The sequence below is a fragment of the Poecile atricapillus genome, chromosome 1, assembly GCF_030490865.1.
Source record: "Poecile atricapillus isolate bPoeAtr1 chromosome 1, bPoeAtr1.hap1, whole genome shotgun sequence".
Classification (NCBI taxonomy): domain Eukaryota; kingdom Metazoa; phylum Chordata; class Aves; order Passeriformes; family Paridae; genus Poecile; species Poecile atricapillus.
Genome location: NC_081249.1, coordinates 59,704,657 through 59,729,292, shown reverse-complemented (window position 1 = coordinate 59,729,292; position 24,636 = coordinate 59,704,657). Strand labels below are relative to the sequence as shown.

The 24,636-nt window shown below is 35.4% G+C and overlaps 1 protein-coding gene across 1 annotated transcript in view; it reads left to right on the top strand.

Moving 5' to 3' along the window:
• The window catches only part of VWA8 (von Willebrand factor A domain containing 8), a 179,197-nt gene that overhangs the window by 81,303 nt on the left and 73,258 nt on the right, over window positions 1-24,636 (top strand). The window contains exons 21-25 of the mRNA XM_058826255.1: window positions 3,717-3,793; window positions 15,942-16,017; window positions 16,651-16,786; window positions 18,113-18,232; window positions 20,137-20,342. Coding sequence (XP_058682238.1) covers window positions 3,717-3,793; window positions 15,942-16,017; window positions 16,651-16,786; window positions 18,113-18,232; window positions 20,137-20,342 — 615 coding nt within the window. The remainder of the gene's footprint in view (window positions 1-3,716; window positions 3,794-15,941; window positions 16,018-16,650; window positions 16,787-18,112; window positions 18,233-20,136; window positions 20,343-24,636) is intronic.

Below are 24,636 nucleotides of genomic sequence, written 5' to 3'. Positions count from 1 at the left end.
ATTGCAAACTTCCTCCTGGGACTTATAACCTTGTTTTATTTGAAACTGTAGCTTCTGCTAGGAAATTAAGCCATTTTATCCTTGGTAGCAAGTGTTACAGTGTCAGAAGGATTTTTAACTAAGGGATTATTTTGCCTTCTAATTGCATAATTTCTTGTTTGTTATTCATTAGTGCAGATATTTACTTCCCATTTTTCTATTTTAGTTGTCCCATATGTCTGATGGAGTAAAAAATGTCTAATATTTACTTTCTGAAGTATTTTTATTCTGTTCAGCTGAAACACCAACACAGATGTTCTTTTCTCTCTAATTAGCATATGTTTATATTTCTGTTAAATTAAGTAACTGCAATAGTGTGTATATAAATAGCACACAGAAAGTATTAATGGCAAACTGGCTTGTCATCTGAATGTTACCTTGGGCTGCAATAATTGAAAAATTATATGAGATTATGTTCTGAATCCAATCCAAGTTCAGCTTAGTCTTTTAGTATGCTCATGTGTGGGTGTCCAGAAGATCCAGAAGATCCAGAAGATCTTTGACAGTCAGGGAAAAGGAGTGTGACTTTGTTGCCATTTTTGTAATTTCTTAAGTGGCTGTGACTAGAGTTGGTTTGGCTTGTTTTTTTTTTCCAAAATTGGGAAAATTAGCATTTTCCATGTTTTATTCACCTGAAGAAGATAACTACACATATTCTTTATCCCATGGAGGTTAGTTGAATTTGGAACAAACCTTTTTGGCCTTACACTAATACATAGTATTTAAGCAACAAACTCATCTAAGCTCTTGTTTTTTGCAGTTTCTTAATGGTGCTAAAGAGCCTTCTGAATATCTTTGTCTCTTCCTTTGTATTATATTGTTACTTCTCAGTGGAGTAGCTGAGACCAAGAGGAGTGGTAACTTGTCATGAAGTAGGCTAAAGAGCCTTCTGAATATCTTTGTCTCTTCCTTTGTATTATATTGTTACTTCTCAGTGGAGTAGCTGAGACCAAGAGGAGTGGTAACTTGTCATGAAGTAGGAATGTAGAGGGATGGAATCAAAAAGCTTTGATGTGAACTTTGCTCCAGCTACTTTTGCCAACCAGAGATTTTATGTGGTACACCACAGCCTCTGTGAAGGCACACAATGTACCCTCTGAAGCAGTTCAGTCTAGAAGTTGGGCAATGTTAACTTGTTTATAATAGCTAAAACCTGGTGGGAATGCCTTTTGGCTTTTAAATAGTGCATGCACCTTTTAAAAAATGTATGATGTTCTGAAATTGAAGTATACTTAAATAAAAGGAGATATGAGGAGAGTGTGGTGAGATGCACAGATTAAAATGAAGAAAGGGTGAGATGTGGTCATGGCACAGCTCTCACTGACTTCACTGGGTTGCTTTGGTAACTGTGCTCTTTCCCTTCCTCCGCAGTGGTCCTCCACCATGCATGTGTCCTCTGAGGATTCTCAGAAGTGAGGTGCTCTCCTCTTAATACACTTTGTGATGATAAGAACAAATATGCAAAACCAGTTGTTTGATCCTCTTTCTATTGGAATGGGAGAAGAAGAAAAACACTAACAGTATTATTTCGTAGTTGGGAAAATATTTTTTTCAGGCATAATTCTAAGAATCTATCATAAACATAAAAACCACATACAGTTAATTAGTATGTATCAGTTAAAGTAAACCACTTTCAGTTAATGCACATGAAAGCCTTTTTTTTTTTTTAATTACAGTAACCACTTTGTTTAATATTAAGTAAGTTTTACATTGATTCAGTATGTTGATCCATTTCATCATCTTTGTACTTGCCACAGTTGGCTGGAGTCCCACTCTGCACTGAAACAAGATAGGCAATCTTCTTGGGATCGGTACAGAAACTATGTGCAGACATCTGCCCAGCTCTCTTTAGCTCTCTTAGGAGAGGAGGCTGCTTTCAGCATGGGTGTTTTGTGCTTGACATTAGAAATATGCCTGTTTGTTCACCCATTTATGGTCTGACTGCAAGTAGCAGGAAACATATGTGAATAAAACTGTTTGTGTGCACCACTAGGGGATTCTTAGCCTGTTTCTGGTTACTTTTAATGTCACTGATAAAATATCTGAACTTGCATATTTCCTCCCAGATGGGTATGTCCTATAAGTTCATGCAAGAACCTGTGAGCACAATTTCATCCCCTTTCACAGCAGTGGAGAGCTGTTTCAGGTGACAGTTTTCAGAAACTACTGATGAAAGGTGTTAAGTGTGATGCAGCTTCCTACTACACCTATATAAAGCTATAGATTCTTCTGAAGAATCAGATGGAAGAAGATTTGTGAGGAGGCGTGTGGCAGAGCACTAACAGAGTTGGCTCTTCTGTGTGGGAGTCAAGTCTGCAGTAGATAGAATGTAGGTAGTTCTATTTTTGTCTTCTCTGCAGTATTTTTTCCTCTGCTCTCATAGTGAGAACTCTCCTTCTGTGATTTCATTATACATATGTGCATGATTCTCCATTCTTACAATTGTAGACAGACTGTGGTCCCATTTTAAGAAGCTTAAACAGTTTGCAATTCTGCAGCTGGCAGTTACCATCACTCAGCTAGAACTTACACTCATAAATGTCATAACTTGCAGCTCTGAAGGCTCCTATTCTGTTTCAATGCCAAGTGAAACAGATTAGTGAAACTCAAATTGGTTTAATCTAATCTCTTAAATCTTTCTTTGGGTTATATTTATCTTCTGTACGCTGGTGTGGACTACTAGATACATTCATGCAGTCAGAGTGAGAATATCAGCAGAGGGATAGTTTCCTGTCAAACAGCTTTTGGCTGGTCTGTAATGGAGCTTTTCATTCTACTGTTTCCTTTTTCTTTGCAACATGTAGCACTCTCACTGGCATTCTGAGCTTCCAAGTCTGCAGACACCTCCTTGCAGGGGGGATAAGAATTTCTGCATGCGAGCTGTCGTCTTGATCTGCATCTACATCAGCATTTCAGACCAGATCTAGAATGTACTTTTGAAGGGAATCTCCTTACTGCAGTTTGGTACATGATCATCTGTCTTAGAATGAGAGTGAAGTGGAGGGTGTTCCCCAGCAGCCCACTTAATTCGTGCTCTTTGATAACTCCTACCCTGGGACCAGTTTAGACCTGGACTGAAATACCAGTTCCCAAAATGCTTTTATACAGTGCCCAGGGTGTTGGCAACACCTAATTCACTGTCTTAATTTTTCACAGCTTGCTAATGCAGACATCCTTCAATAGAGTTGTAGATCCATTTTATCTCCAATTGAATTCTGATTCCATCTGGGTCTCTTTTTGTAACTCCAGTGTAATGGGATCAGCAACTATTACCAAAGCTGTGGCCAAATTCTATGGGACAGTACCGGATGTTTCCTACGACCACCAGGAATTAACTTTGCCTATTAAGTGCAATACAACTTCTAGCATTGACATTGCAATACCTTTGTGAAATAAAATGAGTGGAAAAACTTGTGTTAGTTAAAGAATGCACAGTATGTGTGACATGACTCTAGGGACACAATCCTATTTCTGGTTATTTCTAGTAAGACAGATTTTGTATATATATAAAATAAAATAAATATGTTCAGAATTTTCTGAAATAGATTGAAGTTGTATGTACTATGAAGGAGTATGGTGAGCATTCTAACCATTTTGGCAAGTTACCTTTTCTGTCTTTATAATTCTTAAACACGTACATCTGTATTATATCTTAATATTATATTTGTTTACTGCAGGGTGTTGGGAAAAACAAGGTTGTTGACAGATTCCTTCACCTTTTAAACAGACCCAGAGAATATTTACAGCTGCATAGGTAAGAATGTGTTAGATTAACATACTTTTTGTTTTTAGTCAAATTTCTCATGTTATTAAAACTCATGTTTCTGAAGTTTAATGTGTTCTTACTGTTTGGAAAAAGACTCCCTATTATGGGAAGTGGCACACAGACCACAGGAATGTGTCTGGCAGAGGCAATAAACTGACAGGTTAAGAAGTGGGTACAAGAATGTGATGCAATCACCTTTCTTGATACATGAGGAAGTAGAAGTCAAAGTGTGCTGATGCTAAACTTTGTTCAAAATCAAGTTATATTTTGCTGTAATTTCTGGAAAGACTTCCCTGTGCATGAGGTATTGTGTGAGGGAAAAGGTGTTTGAATATATCATGCCTCAGACAAGAAACATTTTCCACAGTAAAGGCTTTTTGGCTTTTTCCTTTGGCACTCTTGCTAAGTTCATGTATTTCTTTCTCACTCATAATAGTTTGGATTAGAAAATTACATCATAAGGTAAAAACAGACTTCAAGACAATAAACCAACTGAAAACAATCCCAAAGCTGAAATAATAGGAAATTATCTGCCTGATTTTTATGACATGAACTTGAAACTAATAAATGGAAATAAAGAATAAATATGTCTAGAAGACTCATTTTCATTTGAACTGAATCCCATTTCAGCTTTATTCCTAATCTTTCTCTGTCTTCAACTTCCTAGCTTCATCACCCTGTCTCTTTCCATAGTCACTGTTTTTTAAATAGTGCTAATAAAAATGTCGATCTTTGCTATTTTGCTATTAACAACACAGTCTCTGTAACACTTTCTCTCCACTTTGTCACCCAGATTTTTGTCTTCAAATGTCCTGTACTTGTATTCCTGATACGTGGATAGCTCTATCTCATTACTTTTCTGCTGCTGTTTTCATTTATACTATTCTATACTTCTATATGATTCTATACTATTCTAGACTTCCATCACTTCCATATGAAATACTGCTTTTGTGACCTACTTTCAGCTTTGCATTAACTTTCCTGGTTGGAACAGACACTTTGTCTGGATAAAATACTCTGACTTTTGCAAATCCCAATTATGTCACAAAGTACTACAGTATTGTCCTTTTGTGTATTCTCCAGTGAGATGTGATGAGGCAGAACAGTGCTTTCATATGAATTCGTGTAGCTCAGGAAAACATTGTATAAGCATCATGTTTGGGGTTTTTGTGTGGCTGTAGAATGTTGCAGCATGCTAGTTGAGACATCACTAGGAAGTGATGCATTTATTGTCTTGCTAATACAGTGTTCTGTAGTCTCTATAAAGTACTGCTTATGATTACAAGGGTTTAGAGATAGGTTGAAGTAGAAGATGAAGCAGAAAATGGTGTGCAGTCCTATGCAGTTTTACAAAAATTATTAATTAATATAGAAAAATCAGAATTTTCTGTTTCCTGGATAGCATTTTGAAATGCTATGTGAAGAACTCAGTCTATATAATATTTTGGTTATACTTTACAGGGTATTTAAACAAGGATTACAGTATTGTTAGTGCACTCTTCTGGATTCAAAGCAAAGTAAGAGCAAGTTTACAAAAAACCCAAACAGTTTCCTAGTAAGGTTTTTCATATTTTGTTGGGGAGATTCAATCAGTAGCTTATGGCATAGTTTACTTTATTATAAAATATTCTAGAATGTGCACTTCATCTTTGATAGTCCCTTGTGTTTCTTCAAATTTCCTAGCTAGCTACTATAAGTACCTTTAAGCATGCCAAGGAAAGTATTTCTAAATATGATGATTTTAATGGTGCTTGTATACCTGAATTACAGATCTTGACAAATTTGTTAGAGTGTGGTTTTTTGTTGGTTTGGGATTTTATTATAGTCTTGATGAAAGTGTGTAAGGAGTTCTGCTGATTTAACTCTATGTATGTTCAATGACATTCAAACACTGAGTGCTTACCTTAGAGGCAATAAGCTATTACCAGGAGTAATTTTAAAATCTCACATTTTATGTCTTGTACTTCAAGAGGATGAGAGAAGATAAAAGACAGAAAAAGGAGTATGTTTTTCCTTAAAGTTCCTTTCTCATATCTGTATTTACTTGCTCTGCAACTGATTCACATGGGAAGGGTCAGCCTGACCTAAAGGTTTTGATTGCTTATGGAGGTTATAAATCCTTTCTCTTAACCTTTCATGCAGCATCTCATTGAAAAGTGTTAGTCTTGAAATTTGTAAGTCTTATAAATAATTTTGGTGCCATAAAGCAGAAAATCTTAATGGAAGGAAGCTGCAACTAGATTCAATAATGAATCCAAGAAATAAAGAAAAACGTGTGCTTATGAATTGTTCAAAAAGTTGGCTGCTTTCTCTTGCATACTTCTTAATATTAGCAGCTAATCAGGAGTTGACTAGCTCTGTCATTGCATTAGTTGTGGGGTTATAGAAACAGGTAATAGGGCACAGGCTTAACACAACCTCTTCCTTAGACTGCACTTTTGAAGTATTTTGCTGCTTTTCTGTGTTAAGGAAGAACTTTCATCTGCCAGGATTTCCCTGTCACTCCTTTCCTAGATGAGTAAGTTTTAGCAGAGAAATCCAAAATTTTGTATGTCTTTCTGGTATGGTTGTCTCCATTTTATTCACCCAGGACACCGGCTACATGTTACAGAATAAACAGCAGCTTTACCTTGTCTAATATTAAGGAACTTTTATGAGTTCTTTATAGAAATTAAACATGTACTGCTTTTACAGCCAGTAACTAAGAGACTGTCTATAAGAAAATTTGATGTTCTCTAAGCTAATGTAAGAGTCAAGTATTTGTGTTGCTCCTAAATTAGTGAACCCTGGAAAGCCTCATTATTTTATGAACCTTTCTTTTACTACTTTTGCTCTCTCCTGTGAGTGATGTGGAAAGAACTTTCCAGTGGTTCTACACAAAAATCTAAATCTGAAATTTGATTTAAACTAAATTGGTATTTCATTAAATCATGTAAATAATTTTCATGGACACTGATAATCATAGAATCACAGAATGTGCTGAGTTGGAAGGGAAGCACTAGGATCATCAAAGTCCAGCTGCTGGCCCTGCGCAGGACCAAGACTCACACCATATACCTGAGAGCATTGTCCAAATGCTTCTTGAACTCAGACACACTGTGACCACTTCCCTGGGGAGCCTGTTCCAGTGCCCAGCCTCCCTCTGGGTGAAGAACATTTTTCTAATATCCAAGCTAAACATCCCCAACACAACTTCAGGCCATTCCCTGGGATCTGGTCACCGGTCACCACAGAGAGGAGATCAGTGCATGCTCCTCTGCTTCCCCTCATGAGGATATCTTGCTTTATTATTCTTTATTGTATATTTATGTTTAATTATATCTTGCTTTTTTCATTCCCTTGTCATAATATCTTGTTTTGAATTACAAAGTCTTTAAAACCAAGAAGGTTCCACAGAAAGAAGAAAAAGAAAAGTAGAACTTTAGGGAAGATTCAGGCAAGAACACATGCCCTGTTAAGACTGTAAAATCCTTCTTAACACTGATGAGAGCAATAGATAAGTATAAAACTGTAAGCTCCCATCTCTCCTACATAAAAATGTCAGAAGAAAGTATCATGAACTTTAAATAGTTGTCTCTTTTGATATGATCAAAGAAAAAAAAGACTAATTTTACTTCTCTTATCATCAAATTACTAACTAATTTCAAACAAAGAATGGTTTTGCTGGGGTAAGATGTTCTTTATCTGTCATTTAAACATTTAAGTTTGAATCTATTTGGAATTAAATCATACTCTCAAGCATTTTTTTATATTTCAATTAGAGTAATTTCTCCTCCTTGCAGTTACTATTTTTGTGATGACTATATATACGGAATGACAGCATTTATTCTTTTGTTTTCAGTGCAAGCTTGATTTATTGTTCCAGCTTGGGGAATTTTGAAGGATTTTTTGGTTTTGTTTGTTTTGTTTTGTTTTGTTCTGTTTTGTTTTGTTTTGTTTTGGGGACTGTGGAGAGACTTCTTATAGAAAGTTTCTTAAAAGCCTAGGTCCTGTCTAGGAGGATGTAAACTAGTGACACCATTTTTATGGCAGTTTCTGGTGGTATAAATGAGGTGCTAAATGCATAGGCATGTGGATTAATACATACTCATCAAGTTTTTGGAGTCAAATTTTGTTATCTGATCTTAGCTTTCATCAAAATACACTGCTACGCTTAATACAAAAGAATAAAAAATAAATATGTGTAGTTTATTTTGATATACTAATTTAGGCAACTAAAAACAACTGGAAAAATACTGGGGAGAACAGTGTCACCTCAAGACCTGTGAAAGCTGTCACCTCTGTTCTGCTGGTGTTGGATTTGCTTTAGGTCACATAGTCAAAAAGAGCTACTGGTAACATGAAATCTCTGAAATTATCATCTGCCATCATGAGTTGTACTCTTAATTACTCTGATAGCAAACAAAAACCTCTCTGTCTTGGTAGTGCCTTTACAAAAAATCAACTGCAGAACATCTGTGTTCTAAGAAACATGTTTGTTAGGTTCAGGAAGGCATGAAGTTCATTTTTCCATGTCAGAACCTATTCTTTAAAGTTTGGTGTACATTGTGCTCCTTAATTTTTTGAGATATTCAAAATCTGAATACTAGACACTGTCTTGAGTACTCTTGAGTACTTGACTCTATGTGGCCCTCTTTAGCAGGGGGGTTGGACTAGATGACATCTAGAGGTGCCTTCCAACCTCAACCATTCTGATTCTGGGATTTAGCAATTTATGAAAGGTAGCAGCTGGATGACCCCAGCTAGCTCTTGTTCTAGGTATGTTGTAGTAATATTATAGTCTTAAAAAAAAAAAAAAGTTAAAATGAGTTTATCTTCATAAAATTATATAATCCAGGAGGGGTTGTTGCATGGGGGAGACCATTTGCACAGTCCTTAACTGACGCTCAGATGTGTAAGTAGGAGCAGTAGTTAAAGTTATGAGAATTAAGAAATGGCTTCAGACTCAACATTGTTTTCAGAACACAGTGTGTTAATGAGATTAAATTTGATAACTTCTAGACAATTTATTTATTGTTATGATATGCATGTAAATAATGAGTTGTTAAGCAGAAGTTTCCCAGATATGTTTCCAACTTCATGCTGTGTGAGCAACAGGTTAGCCGTAGCAAAAGAAAAGTTTGGAGCCCACAATCTCCTCTGCAGACTGTCTATCACAGACATTCCTCTATACAATTGAAAATGATCAGAAATAAAGAGTACTGAACCTTTTCTGTTGTGATGAGAACTTGGTTACTCTTAGCTAGTGGGAGAACTGGATCCCTCCTCTGAGCTTCTACAGATGTGGCCACTGAAATCATGAAAAGTAAAGCTAGTCAACTTCAACTCTAGTGTTTTCGGTGTATAGATCTGCGTAAGAACATCACCATCGCTTACAGAAATAGAAGCTTTTGATGTGTAGACTGCAGTGTAATCTACATCAATAATTTATTGATGGCTATGAATGGATTTTCTGCTGCTCAAAACCTCAGTGAATCTGCAGATGTGAAATTATTAGTTCCATTCCATTATTCTCCTGTGTATCAAGAAAGTAATCTTCTAGGAAATCAGTTAATTGTGAAAAAAATAATATGAATCTTCACAGAGTCATATGACAAAAACAGGGAATGTTTTTTAGTGTATGAGGGTTGTTCTCTATGAAGTCAGAAATATAGAACAGCTTGTAAATATGATGTGATGGCTTTTCATGAAAACGAAAAGAGAATGTAGGAAGTTTTCTTTAGCTTTTGATAAAACATGTTTTACCCCTAAATTAGGCATGTTAATTCTTAGTTCTCCATGATATCTTTTTTCTTACAAGTTGAGAACTTATTTTTCTAAGCATTTACATATATGCTACAGCAATTTATCTTTGTTGTAAATGTGATGTTTGTCAATAGAATACTGCTATTGAAATTCTATTTTGTACCTGATGATCTTACTATTCTCTTTCAAGATATTACTCTATCTTGTTCTATATGCCCCAATACATTTCCTTTCAAAGAATTTGCTTATCACATCTTGCATTTGATATCACATCTTCCTGTCAGAGTTACTATATTTATTCTAGTGACTGATGATTGGAAAGTGTGATACAGGGTTCATTTTAAAAATCTACTGTATTTTGTGTTGTGCCTTTTCTAGTTCCCTAATCAATTACAGTAATCTGATGATCTTTTTTTCCAAAACTTACCTGAGTTTGCATATGTTATCCTTTTCAAAACAAATGTAATTTTGCTGTGGTCTTTAACAATCAAATTAATGGGGAATTTAGGGTAGGAAAATGAGCTTATGGTGTCCCTACAAGCAATACTTACTACAAACTGTGCATTAATCTTTAGATCTTAATTTTCTTTCCCTCTTTTTCACTGCATGTAATCAGTATAAAATCTAATTATCTGTTTCTCCTATTGGGATAATTTAAAACTACCCTTTCAGCTTTATTGACTTCAGATTTTTTAAATTCTAATTTAAAAAGTTGTTTCAGAAGAAACAGCTTTGCCCAAGACACAGGTGGATAGTAGAATTATAGTGTAATTGTTCTCAGAATTGCATTTGATTATCATCTCTTGAAAAAATATAAGACCACATTAAATAATTTAAATGCTGATATAGCTCTGCAGGTCTGTTTTTAAAAATGAACAATACAGAAAAGCTGTCTTCATAGTGGGCTGTTGAAGTGTTCTATAACTGCACTGGATTATTTCAGTTGAACACAGCAAAGGCTGAGGGGTGGGTGGAGGTGTTGAGTTTTTGTTTGTTGGCAGCCAAACAACAAAAGTCTAGGTAATTTTTCCTCAGGATTCATGAATGTTTAGATTATTTTCTTTTAATATTGTACTTCATATAGTGTATTCTTTATTCTTTATCTAGCTCATGTTTGGAAATAACTAATAAGATGACACATTTTTGTCATGAAGATTTATATTGTGAAGCGCTGACTGCATTGACTGTATAATAGGTGTCTTCATGGTTTTTTACTTGTTTTTTCCGTTTTCTTAAATGCTTTTTCAGCCAATACAGAGCTGCAATGCAAAGCTTCCAAGATTTCATGCCAGCCGATGGTCCCTGTTTCCAATGTTAGCTTTTCATAAGCTGGCTGACTAGCTCTGCTATTGTCAGATTCCAGGTGTTAGAAAGCTACTTCATTTGTCTTTTTTGTTGGAGTTGAATTGAGAGCTTTAATATCCTGCTGCATGGCTTTTATGGAGAAGTAGCTCAGGTTAGAAGACTCTGTTGTTTCATTTTCCTCCACATCTGAAGAAAGAGTTTCTCACTGTTTACTCAATTAAATGTATTCTTACAAGCAATAAGGGAAGCTGCAGGGTGTCATGTTTCTCCATTTATGGATTTTACAATTAGGGTGAGTGAATGTTGCATCTTGTTTTGGCAGATGGATCACATACAAGTAATTGTGTAACTTAAGATTTAAGCATATAACATGAATTAAACATAATTCCCTTTGACCTTTCTTCTGCCACCTGCAGTCATACTGAGTAATCAGTGCCTTTATAGTCAAAATAATTTCTTGCATTTTAAACAAACCTATGTCCTGCTGAGTAGCTGTAGCAGCCTAGCAGGGGAAGGAAAAAAAAAAAAAAAAAGGTGGATTTAATTATCAGTGCATGCAGATAAGTCAAAAAGCCTTTACAGGGTCATTTTTAACAGAGCAATGAGACATCTGGTTGCCTTTTCAGATATTTCAGAATTTTCTAAACATAGCAGTCAGATCATGTAATGCAGTGCCTCTGTGATGGGTTGGCTAAAGAAATTAATTTGTAAATGTCAAAATCATGCAGATTGATTCTTTGTGTTGGGATTTGCCTGCTCTTCATCAGGATAATCCATGAATGGATTAACTGACCAATTAACAGCTTCAAATGGCCTTTGGACTAATTATTTTTCAAATACTCTTTAAAATTAGGTCACAGCAGATGGTATATTCATGTTTGATTGACATGTAATTGAGAAGACATACGTATCTTTGTACATAGGTATTTAGATAATAGATGCTTCACAGAAGTGAAGAAGAATTTCTAGAATATATATTCTGCATCTCTGATTTTTCCTTTCAACTACCATAAAGTTTTGTGTGCTGAATCAGAAGGCAGCCAAACCTGAGCTTGGTTTATGTAACCACATTACCATGAGCAAGGATCCCTAAAATACAAGGCTGCCTTGCACAAATAATCTCTTACCCTTTTAGCCTCAGTGTAAGTACGTACAGAAGTCAGGACTGCGTTCTTCTGCACTTGTCAAGATGGAGTAATTCCAGGGAATGTGAGTGTTTGTGATGTTAGCTGGGGCCCTGACACTGTGTTCTGTATTTGGGCATAAGCCTTCCTGGGGATTCAAATCTTAAATTAAAGCACTGGAACACCTTTTGTTAAACTAGATGATAACATCTAACTCTTTGAGGTTGATGGAAATTTCTCCTGGCACAGTTCATAGTTCTCCAGAAGGAAGGCATTGCTGTCAGTGAAACAGAAACTGTCACAGTAGTATGTTTGAGTCAGTCTGCAGACCTCAGAAATAGCTGCCTTTAGGGTAAGTAATGCAGCAGTAGCAAAAAATAAATAAAAGACAGTGATGTGAACTAATAAAAAACATGAGAATAATTCTCAGAAGTCCTACTATGAATTGAGTGGTCCTGTCAGAGGAGTTGCTGTATTTCAGTAGTAAATTTTTTTTTTCCTTTTTTTTTTTTTTTCTTTTTAAATTGAGCACTTGTGAGAATGGCTTACTTGATAAAACTAAAAGTACATTCTTAGGAAAGACATTAGTGAGCTTTTCATGTTTTTCTTTTACAATCAGGTGAAGACAAAATCGGTTCAGTTAAGATGACAGTATGTCAGACAGTTTTTCTCACTCACTTCTACGTTCCCACATTCTTCCTTCTTTGTGTCAGACCTATTTTCATCTGGGGTGCTAAATGTTATGAAATTAGGAGGATTTGGTATTCATGTCTTTGTTAGACCCTGTTAGTTAATATTAAGGCGCTATTATTTCTAAGTGAAAGTGAATTGGAGTTTTTAGTTCCTTTCTGGTGGCAATTTTAAGTGCCAGACATATTTTACATTTAGGAAATGCTGCTTTACTGTGTTCAAAAATATTTCAGACTTAGTGTATTTTTATCTTTCTATATTTCAGTGCCTTTACATTTACATAGTTCATTACAAAGTGGAAATTTAAGAAAAATCCCTAAGGAGACAGTTTATTTTTAGCCACTCTTTACTGTGTTTGGGTCATGGTAGGTTTCTGAAGAACAGAAATTAATGATATATAAGTGCATAGCATATGATTCTGAAAGGAAAATAATATTAATCTGTAATAACCCATTTAAAATCATTCTTATATACATGTCTGAATGTAATAACCTAAGCAGATACAGGAGTTTCACATATACTTAAGTTATCAAGCCAATGGAATGAATATTTGACTTATATTTAATTTCTGTAATACATTGCAAATCTGCCAATATATTTCCTTAAATATTAAGGCCAATTATCAACAAAGCAAAAGAAAAATAAAATAAGAAAAAAAATTAGAAGACAGATTAAGGATGTCAATATTTTAGTTTGATACCTTCTGTATTTTTTCTGATTACGCTACTTTTGTAATAGCACTTGAATGAACAGTTAACTCTTGTAGTGTTTATTTTCTCCAAAAATATGTCAATTCTGTCTTCTCTGAAGAATGAGATCATCCTAAGGATTTGTGTGGGCTGCTGATTATTATGGAATACTAAGTACAATTTAGTATTCCGTATTAGAGGGTTGTAAGTAATTTCTGCAGAGCCAGAGGATTAAATCACTCAGCAAAAGTAAAATACTGTTTCGTGCTACAGTCAAACAGCATTTGACATTTTTGTCTTTTCTGGTGTCATCACCTGTGACCATCCACAGCATCACTAGATACCTTTATTTCCGGATGTGTTCTGTTCACTTTATTGTTTTTCATGCATTAGCTCCTAAGTGCAAATTTATGATCTGCAAAGCATCCTGTAATTCATCTTCTTTACATTATTCTTGGCCTTGGTCCTCTCATTTTCTCGCCTTTCTATTACCTTAAAGACATCACAGTTCAAATGTAACAAATTCTTCCCCTTTTTACCTTGTATTTATTCCACAGAACATTTTTCCATGAATTATTTCTGACTAATTAGTACCTGTGACTGTGACCTTCATATAGGCTAGTACAGAGTATATGGGTATAGAGTATGTATTAGTTTACACATTTTAAAATTCTTCTGCATCTTCAACTGTATAGGCTTGAACCAGAAATGTTAACTGATAGTGGAGGTAGGCTGATACATACAATCTGAGACTTTAGTCCCTAGTGTCTTCAAGAAACAAAAATCGTTGGTTTGTTGTTATTTTTGGATCCGTTATTGATTTCTCTACCCAGTGTATAAGTTGGTTAGACATGCAGGATGACAGTAGAAGCTTTGTTTTTGTGTCCATGGTAGGATTTCTAAGATAATAGATTAGTGCTACTGCTTATTTTAGAGATTTTAAAAAATTGTATGTTGCAAATGAACACAGTGTTAATATAACTGTTTGGGACATTTGATAGCATTAAATGATGTGAAGGTGGTCCTATCTTTGTAACCTTTCCCCTTCTGGACTGGAGTTTAGATCAAGTAGATAAACATTAGAAGTCTCTCTGCCCTCTGCTTTATTCCTATGCATGGATACTATAGGATAAATCAATTGTGGGCTTAAAGCTAAACAAGAAATTATTAGTTATTAGGGACAGAAATCCTGCTGACAGCAGTTCCAAATAAAGGAAATGTGCAAGTTATGCTCTCAGTTTAAAACCGTAATTGGAAGCCTGCCACTTAATAGTGTAGTGCAAACAGCACTGTTTGATTTCCTGTACCCATGGAGCTTATCAGAATTGTTGGTTTTTACAAGGTGTTGCAAAATTAAAGATAGAACTAAGTGGATATTTGGAAGAGTGAGTCAGCTAGGCTTAAGCAAACAGTTTTGTTACACAGCACGGCTGTGAAAGGTAAGAGATTTTTGTCACATCAAATGTTACATACAGTGCAAAGGTTGCCAACGGACCAATATGTGGATCTCAAGCAGCATTAGGAGAGGTTCTCCTGATGTGTTTTGTCCTTTTGTGCTCAACCCATCTTTCTTTTGGCACAGACTAATCCAAATTTTGAAATACAGCTGGAAAGGGATGGCAAAACCAACATGCCCTAAGACTGAATTTCCTGTTGCCTATGAAAGCATGGATGTCATGGGGGCCTTCTGTCATGACCCAGCTCTGGATTATTCTCTAGCTCTTTGGTCCCTCTGATCCCCAAAGTAAATGGGATTGATTATACAAATCTTGACAAAGGTCTGGGCAAGTATTTTGTACAATCAGCAGAGGCTTTCCCTCGGTTATGGACATAATTTTTGTAGATGAATCCATTATGGTGATATCTGTTGCTTCACCTTTCTGAATTTCAACTGTTTTTTATTTATCTGTACATTCCAAGATGATTAAAAGAGATGAAAATAGTGTAGATTAAGGAATATTCTCATTAAAGATTGTAATTAGCATTATTTTAAATTCTTAGAAAAGATAATTGAGCAATTCAAACAAATAAAATTTCAAAAAGAAGTCCTGCTCCTAAAGCCTATGTCCCGTGTTAGAGCTTATACTGTTCATGATATAAAATGTATCAAGCCAGTAGAGCTTAAATAGAACTAAAAATAATTTAAGAATTCCACATGATTATTTGTTGGATTTGTTTGTTTATAGGTTTTTTGCATGATGATATATGGAGAAGAACAGCTAAAATGGTAGAAATTCCTGTTTGTCACATAAATGACAGTTTCAGCATACTTAACTAGAAATAGTAACATCAATAATGTGCCTGCTTACAAAAAATACTGATTCTCTTCTTAACGGTTTTGTTTTCAGGGTTTATGAGAAATGGAGAACTACTGTGAAAGTTCTGGCAGAGGCAGGGATACTCACATTTGACCACTAAGCTGGCATACTGTTGTTGCCAGTTATTCAAATATTCTAAAAATAAGATATTTTTTCTTCTTAGAAAAAGAGATTATTCAGTTTTTCATTTATTCATTTTGCATTTTATTGTAACTAAAATTTCTGCATATTTTTAATTAATACCATCTGCTTTTCCACATTTCAGGGATACCACTGTACAAAGCCTTACCCTACAACCTTCTGTAAAGGATGGTCTTATTATATATGAAGATTCACCACTGGTCAGTAGTAGAATTTGGATTTTATATTTGGAATGTGTTTGATTTTAAATCTTGGTAATTTGATTTTTCATAGCACATTGAGTGAGCATAGTAACCAACATTTTATTGATTTTTATTTGGTCACATTTGTCACATTTGCTGTGCCAAATGTAAATAAGATTATAATCTTGGGAGTCCCCACACACAAAATGACTATGGAAAATAATTTAGTATTAACCTGACACATTCTAACTGGGAGAGTGGTATTTGCCTCCTTCTCCTTTATAGCACCTTACACCTACATGCTAAGTTCAGCTCCAAGCAGCTGTTGCAGCCATCCTTCAGTTCTTTCTGCTCCATGTTGACAGTCTAGATGCAAACTGGCTTTGCACTTCTCTGTCTGCACTCCAAGTCCTTCATAGTCAGTCTCCTCATTTCCCTCCCTAGCACACCTATCCAGGAGAAGTGCAAACTTTCTTGTCTCACCTGCCTCTTCTTCCTTCTCTTGGGATTTGGTCATAGCTTATCCCTGTTCTGAGTCCCTTTCTTGTCTCAGTGCCACTGAGGTGTCACTGCTGCTCACTCAGAAATCAGTAACACAGCTCCCTGTAGGGATTTGGCTGGTGATGATGTTATGATTCCTTTCTCTTCTAGGTAAAAGCAGTGAAGTTCGGACATATTTTGGTAATTGATGAGGCGGACAAAGCACCAACAAATGTTACCTGTATCTTAAAAACTTTAGTAGAAAGTGGGGAAATGGTTTTGTCAGATGGAAGACGAATTGTTGCCAGTAAGTAGAGCGAAAGCGTTTTCATTGTTTACAGTAAAATGTGACATGTTGCTGGTTTTCAGTAATTACATTGCTCAGTAGTGACACAAAACAGTCCAAATGGATAAATTGTTTATTGCTAAAAAGTTAACAATTAAAGAAATTAGTCATTTTCTTTATTACTTGTGCAGTAACCACAAAGGTTTACTTAAATTAGCATTCTTGTGGATTTTGCTGAAGAATTAAAAAAAAAACGGAACTCAGCAAAGTGTAACTTGACATCTCTGCTTCTCATTCACCATAAGAAACAAGGTCTAGTTGCTAAAAGTATGATCTTGTTTATGCCCATCTAGACAGTTGGGGAATCATTTGATCAGGTCTAGAATGAAGATGAGTATATCTAGGGTCTAATTGTTATGAGTTTTATCTAATCAAGTATTGCATATGCTTACTTGATGATGTGCTTACTTCATTATTTAAATATATCCTGTAGGATGAGAGTATCTGTAATTTGATAGAATTTAGTTCATCTGAATTTCAGGAAATAAATATTTTTCATTATTTTTCAAATAAAGACCATATTTGATGGTGTCTCTTGATGGTACTAGACACCATACTTTATGCAATTAGCTTCATTTTAACAATATTGGGAACAATGATTGAGTGTAGCAATCATTCAACACTCACACGGCACACCTGAATTTTGCTTGTCATTATAAACTCTAGGTAGGCTTATTCTAAAATATTTTGCTAGCCAGTCCTAATCACTAATGTAATTTTTTAGAGGCAGGATTCCAAAACACCGTGTACAACTGGAATCATGATGAAGGGGAACAAGCTTGTGAATGGAGTCAGACTGAGTAGTTTTGGAGATCTAGAGTCTTCAGATGTGTTAAATAATGCATCTCTTCTTCTCACAAATTTTTGTAGTAACCAGGAGGAATTTCAGTCCATTTTCCCAGACCAAATAATGTCAAACATATATAGAATCACATTTTATTCACCATTGGCTTCACCATTTTAAAGAAATTAAATACAAAGGGGACAGGTAGTTTGCACCCCAAGAACAGCATTTTTATGTTTTTTCAATTAAACACTTTGGTTAGATTTTTGTGAAACAAATTATGCAACTTTGAAATGAAACCTAGAAAACTCAGTTGAATGACATGTAAGAAGCTACTGAGCCTTTTTTTTTCCTAACTGTTCTTCTAATGCTAAGAAGAATTTACTTAAATTAGAAGAATTTTTCTTCTAATTCTGAGAACTCTTCACCTAATCTAATTATGTTTCTTCATTGAGTAATGCAAAGCTTAAAGAGGCAAGTAATACATTTTATTTCTTTCCTAGATCATGCTCATGTAGATGGGAGAGAAAATGTAATAGTTATTCATCCTGATTTTAGAATGATAGTACTGGCAAATAGGCCTGGATTTCCTTTCCTGGGTAATGACTTTTTTGGCACATTAGGTAAGTGATTCATATTACTTTATGATCTTTAATAGACTTCACTTATAGAATATCTGTCTTTATTAATTAGATTTCATGAGGAGAAGGGGCCCTTAGGCATATTGATACTTTGTTTCACGTAAGACACTAAGACAATCATGTAAATTTACATATCTTAATAAAAGTGCCCAAACTTGCCATGAAGGAAAAAGCTGTATGTGATCATCTGTGTTAAAACTATTTTGTTTTATGGGATCTGGATGGACATTGCAGACAAAAGGTTATGGGAAATCTTTGTTAATGAGTGTATAGAGTATACAAATGCAGCAAACAAATTAACTTAAGCTTGACACCTGACATCTCTCTCAACTGCTCACTATTGTTTTCTTCCCCATACCAAACAAGCCACAGCTCAGGTGCTGTCCTGTTTGGTACAAGAGATGGTAGCTTTTCTTTCATTTCAGCAGTAAAGGCTACTGTATTTTTTGCTGCTAGTACTGTGCTACCTGCTTCTTAATCCTCACTTGGTTCTCCATGCATATAGCCATGTATGATAGCCTTAGTAAAATACATATATTTGACAAGATACTGAATTTATATTGGTGTTAGGTAAGGCTGTCCAAATTTCACATCAATTATTTTCATATCAACAGAAGCCTTATTTTGGACAGCTCCTGGTAGGTCCCAGAAATTCTGTGAGTCAACAAAGATTCCCTGGAGCCTCATCTCACAGCAAAAGCAAGAAATTAAGTTGCATAAGAACAAGTGGTGAAGCATCCATTGGCCCATATAGTCAAGTGTTAGTCTAAGTGGGCTCTGGCAAGGTTTTGGCATTGCTGTTACATGATGGCTGTGAACTGAATACCCTCCAGACTCCACTGACTGTATTATCAAAGTTAACTTAGCCATTTATATGCGGGAACCTTATTTATGTGGTTTTGCCTGTTAACTTTGGCCATAATGATTATTCTGCTAGAAATAACATACTCAAAAAAGCAGGTGCAAACCCAATTCCGTATTACCTAGTAGATCTTTGTTTTTCAGGTTCCCACTGAATGGACATTCTCTGTCTGAAACTCACTGGTTCTGAGTTTCACCAGGCTATGTTGCCCCAAGAGAATTTGTTGTAGTGTATTTATTTTTCATAGCCTATTTTCCTTCCTTACATCGACCCTTTAAATAAAACCAATCATACCAGTGTTACTGCTTTTGATCCACATGGAAGAGGTGTGGTTGAGATTTTGGGGTTCTTTATTGATACTGTCTTTCCAGCTTAGGGTCTCTTCTGCTTCTAATTCAAGTTCTTTTTCTGCAGAATCTGATCATGCTTCTTTAAACTTTTGTACAACTGTTCAGAGAATTTTTATGAATAAAAGTGATTTTTAGGTTATATAACTGGGATCAATATAGTGCCCATGTACGGAAAGAATATCACGTCAAACTTCCTACCATACTTCAAGACAGGCAGGGAGAAAAGATGAGATAAATTCAGTATTTCCTCTAGACCTCTTAATTTGGTTTGCTTTAGGGCTTTTCTGCATTTCAAGATTTTCCTGCATTCTATGGTGTTTTGAAGGGATTCACAAACAGGTTCCATTCAACCAGTTAGGTTTTCTTAAAATCTTTTTTCTCTTATTTTTTCCAGCATTCATTTTACTTGTGTTTCTTCTTGAAGGCAATTTCTCCCTTAGGATATCAGCTTCATTAAAATGACAAGAGAGATCTGTGTGTTTTCAGAAACCTTGATGTTCTTCATAGTTTGTACTTCCCATTTTTCACAGTGTTAACAGCTTGGCACTCAGTATTTTTGGGTCTCATAATTTTTATTAAAGGTGCAGTATTAAAATTAAAGGGGCTGTTGTGATGATACTTCTTTATAAATGACTTAACTTTGTTTGTTTGTTTGCTTGTTTGTTTTTTTGTAGGGGACATTTTTAGTTGTCATGCTGTCGATAATCCCAAACCACAGTCAGAGCTGGCAATGCTTAAACAATATGGTCCCGATGTTCCAGAGGCAATTCTGCAGAAACTGGTAGCTGCTTTTGGAGAGCTGAGGAGCTTAGCTGACCAAGGAATTATTAACTACCCCTATTCAACCAGAGAAGTTGTGAACATTGTAAAACATTTACAGGTACAGTACATCAGATTCAATTAAAATCTTGAGTTCATCAATACTAATGTTTTAATGCTTGATGATTTTAGAAAAAAGATGCCATTATTGTTTGTGCATTTTTATTTAATTCTTATGAAACATTTTACATTTTGAAAGAAGCATAATATTCAGATGTTCAGATAGTCAGAAGGTAAGGATCACAGATGTACATGGGCAAGTATTTTTTCTGCATATTTATTTGTAGATAGAAAAAAAACTGTAAGCCTGTTTTTCTACTGTGTGAGAAAAAAAATCACATACTGTGAATACAGTGTACAATGTTCATACTGGCCCTCATTATAAAATTCCTTATTTAAGATATAATGCTTCCAGGACAGTGCAACTGTTCATATTATTCTGCTATAAATTTTGTGGATTTAATCCTTTCCTGTGAAAAAAACAAGTTCCTGCTGCATAACAATAATACATCCATAGTGGATTTTTTCTAAGGAAAATGCTAGATGGATAGAACTCACCAGGGGAATACGTAGGATTCACAATTACTTCCTACACACATTTAACTGTAAAACTGTGAGTTCTGATTTAATGATGATCTGGTTTTTAAGAATTACAGTAAAGTCTGACTTCTCTCTTTATAAATTGAAGGATTTTTTTTCCTGAAATATTTGAAATATAAAATCGTTTGAAATAGCAGTGCCTTTATTTTGTTCCATTTATAATCCTAAAGTTGGTAATTTGTTAATTTATAGACTGTTTCTCGAATTACTGCATCCTATATTTAAAAAAAACAGTGGAAATTGATGTAATTAATACAATTAAAATATAATTCCTCACAAATTTTGACCTTCTGCTGTTATGTTTTATACTGCATAGTATAGCAGGGTTGCATGATAGTTTTTTGTTTGTGTTCATGAACATATTCATGCACATTCAGCCATACACACAGACATTCTGATCCTACAGGTTGGAATTACTGCTTTTAAAACCTTCATCTGGATTTCTGGGGAGGGTAGATTTTTGTGCTCTGTGGTCTTTAGAGTGTGAGAAGATCTCAAGACAAACTGGTACTACTATGATATCAATAATACAATGAAAAAATAATGCTCTGTAGCTTTGTACGAAGAGTAAAGATTCCAATATAAAGGCTGAGGAATCCAGATAAACACATAAGCAAAGCAGTCTATTAGGATCCATTACCAGCTGGTAGGTATTTGTTTACCAAGCTGATATAACACGTACATGCTGATATCTAAACACACAGTTAAATTCAAAATGACCATGAAAAAATTACAGACTTGAGGAATATTTGCTATGCTGCTGAGAAGCTAATTTTTTAGGGTGTTGGTTAGATGAACTCCTTTTTGTCTATATACCTTTATGCTGTTCCTACCTTCCTTCCTAGCTTCTTTCCTTCATCATCTATCTCCAAGTAACCTGAAGTGAAAGTGAACCTTTCCAGTGCAGAGATATAAGACTTAATTCTTGTTTTATTTGAGTGTGAACAGCATCTAATTGAAGATTGAAAGAGCTGCATTGCTAATTGTCTTAAGGGATCTTACTGTCTGCTTCTGTCTCTTTCACTTAAACAGATTAGTACTTCAACCTGGACATTGGATGCAGTTCAGTGGGGAGGTTTCCCATCTGCTAAGCTTTCACCTCTTTCAAAGTGTAAATATCTAAATACATCTCCAATAGGCATCTTTGACTTGTTTTTAACATTTATTTTCAAGATCCCAGTCTCCTAGCAAGAATGCAACATTTTGTTTACTGCAGCTTGTTTTTCAATCTGAATAATAAAAAAACTGGGAGTAGCCAAATGTAAGCAATGAATATAAACATAATGGTTATTCCAAAGTAAGAAACTTTTAGGTCTTCAGGTAGAGAAAAAAGAGGAAGGAGGGAAATGAGTCAATAAAATTGCTGGTCCTTGGGAAGGAAGGAGGGAAGTTAGTCATGGTGTTAAACAATTTCCCTTACAGCAGTTCCACAGCCCTGCTCTCTTTGTACTATTGTGTTGATTTCTTTCACATAATTTTGGAATTTTTTGCTTCTGTAAAAAAAGATTGGATATTTTGGAGGAAGAAATTGCTTCTGATTACTGCTGTCTGAGAACATCTGAGCATCAGGACTAGTCAGTTAAAAATATACTGATTGCTATGTTATCAGCATGTTGTTAGGCTAATCTCTGACTCTGGCTTATTGTGTTCTTCAGCATTTAGGATACACATAGAGAGTGTAGTTACGAGATTATCCTCCCATAAAGATTATGCAAGTAGGGAACATGTAGTAATTCAGCTGTAGCTTAGACACTGTGCTCAGAGCTAGGTTGCCTCTATACTGACTTTATCATAGGGAAAAGTTTTTTTGGTGATGCTTGAAGCACCAAAATTCTGAAGATATTTTGAAATAATTTGAAGACTCAAAACTGCAGGCATAGGGAGAATTATCCATTGCAGGTACCTAACTTGATTGCTGCAACTTTTCCTCCTCACATACTGTATCAGGAATTGGGTCTTGCAGCTCTAGTTAGCAGGTGACCTGGATAGAGCCTTTTTGTCTTGCTCACCTCCAAGTCTCAGACTGTCAAATGTCAAAAGTCTTAATAGTAGCTTATGGGTAAGCTCAGAAACTCTGCCCTTCCTCTGCTGGGTTACCATAAGATGCCTGTAACCAGGGTATGCTGTGACTGCTTCTCTGAGATTTTTTCTTATCAGTCATCTTTCTTGTTTATATCTGAGATGGCTTCCTAATAGTAGGCACTAGAGTATTACAGTTTTTGAGCAGTTAGCGTGAGTTAATTTTGTGGTAAGATAATGGGGTTTTTTTTGGGTTTTTTTGTTTTTAATGTTCAGCCTAATCTCAAAAGAAAACTACTTATCAACTAACTTCTGGCCAGTCACAATGGATCTCAGTTATCAATTTTCAAAGATAATTAGGCTTAATCAAAATCAGTGGTTTTGTGACAGAGAGGAACTGGTTGAAATTGCAGGGGGAGGATTCAGCTGTTTCATTTGGCAGCAGATGATGCCCACTAAAGACACAAGTACTGGTTAATCCATTAGTATGTTTGTCACTCAGGGTGAGCCATAGACATGGTGCTTCTGGCCCTGCTGAAGGACAGCTGAGGGGGCACAGAGAGAGCTGGCAACATTCAGTAAAAGGGCATCAGGGGTGGGTGCAGGGGGAAACCAAGAGCCCAAGGGAATGAGCAGGTAGGCAGAGAGATCTTAGAGTGTGCAGGGTGGGCCTTTGAGATGGTGCTGGAAAGCTGGAAAACAGTCAAGTATCTGAAGACACCAAGATACATAGGAAAGTGAGCATTAGTGAGAACACAAGGTAGAAGTCTCAAACAAAAAGTCTGGACCCATTACAGACTGAATACCAGATAATTTATCACTTTCCTTTCAGGGCAGTGGTAGAAGTACAGTAGACGTCAATGGGTATAGCATATTTGAATTAAGACTATTGATTTCTACTAGAAAATTACTATTTTACTCATAGATTTTACACAAACTGTAGCAATGCACATCCTCATGGAATGTTGGATCCATAAAAATACGGCTTTTTCACCAATTCAAATTCTGTATCAAATAAAGCATACAATATATAAAGATATAAAATTGTTGAAGGCAAAGAACTATGTTACCTACTATTTTAAGGAATAGCCAAGAATCTAAGTTGTGAAAATAATCTAAGGTACACACAGAAGTGTTACTTGTAAGGGGAAGAATCAGTGAATGACAACCAGACAGACTTGATAAGAAATCAATATTTTTTGTAGTAATCTCATTTTAAAAATCAATAGAAACCAAATTATTTTTTTTAATGTTCAATTCAAACCACAAACATTCAGCCTTTTTTGAGTTTTCTTGTCTTTTTCTCATTTTCCCTTTAAGAAAACTGTCATTTCCTTTCTTCAGGAAGCAGTTGTCCAAGCAGATATTAAAGAGGGATTGGATTTCTTCTGGTTGAAACAGGAGAGCTGTGATTTTTTTTTTAATTTCTGAAGTAGAGGACCTTTGTGCAAGTTGCTTGTGTTCCCAGAAGCCATCTGTTATACCTCAGGAATTTTTTTTATGATGTCCTGCTGACACAAGAGGCATGGAACTATTGAGGCAATTCATTGCAGGAAAGTGTATTGATGTCAGAAGTTACACAATGATTCAGAAAACTGTGGATATACTTGGAGACTTCTAAGGAAAGCTGGATAATATTTGAAGTACTTGACCAAGGTTTCTGCAGTACGTAGTGCAGGGCAGGTGAAAACGTAGTTCATGAGTGAATTAGATATCTTGGTCCCAGTGTGTTGGTT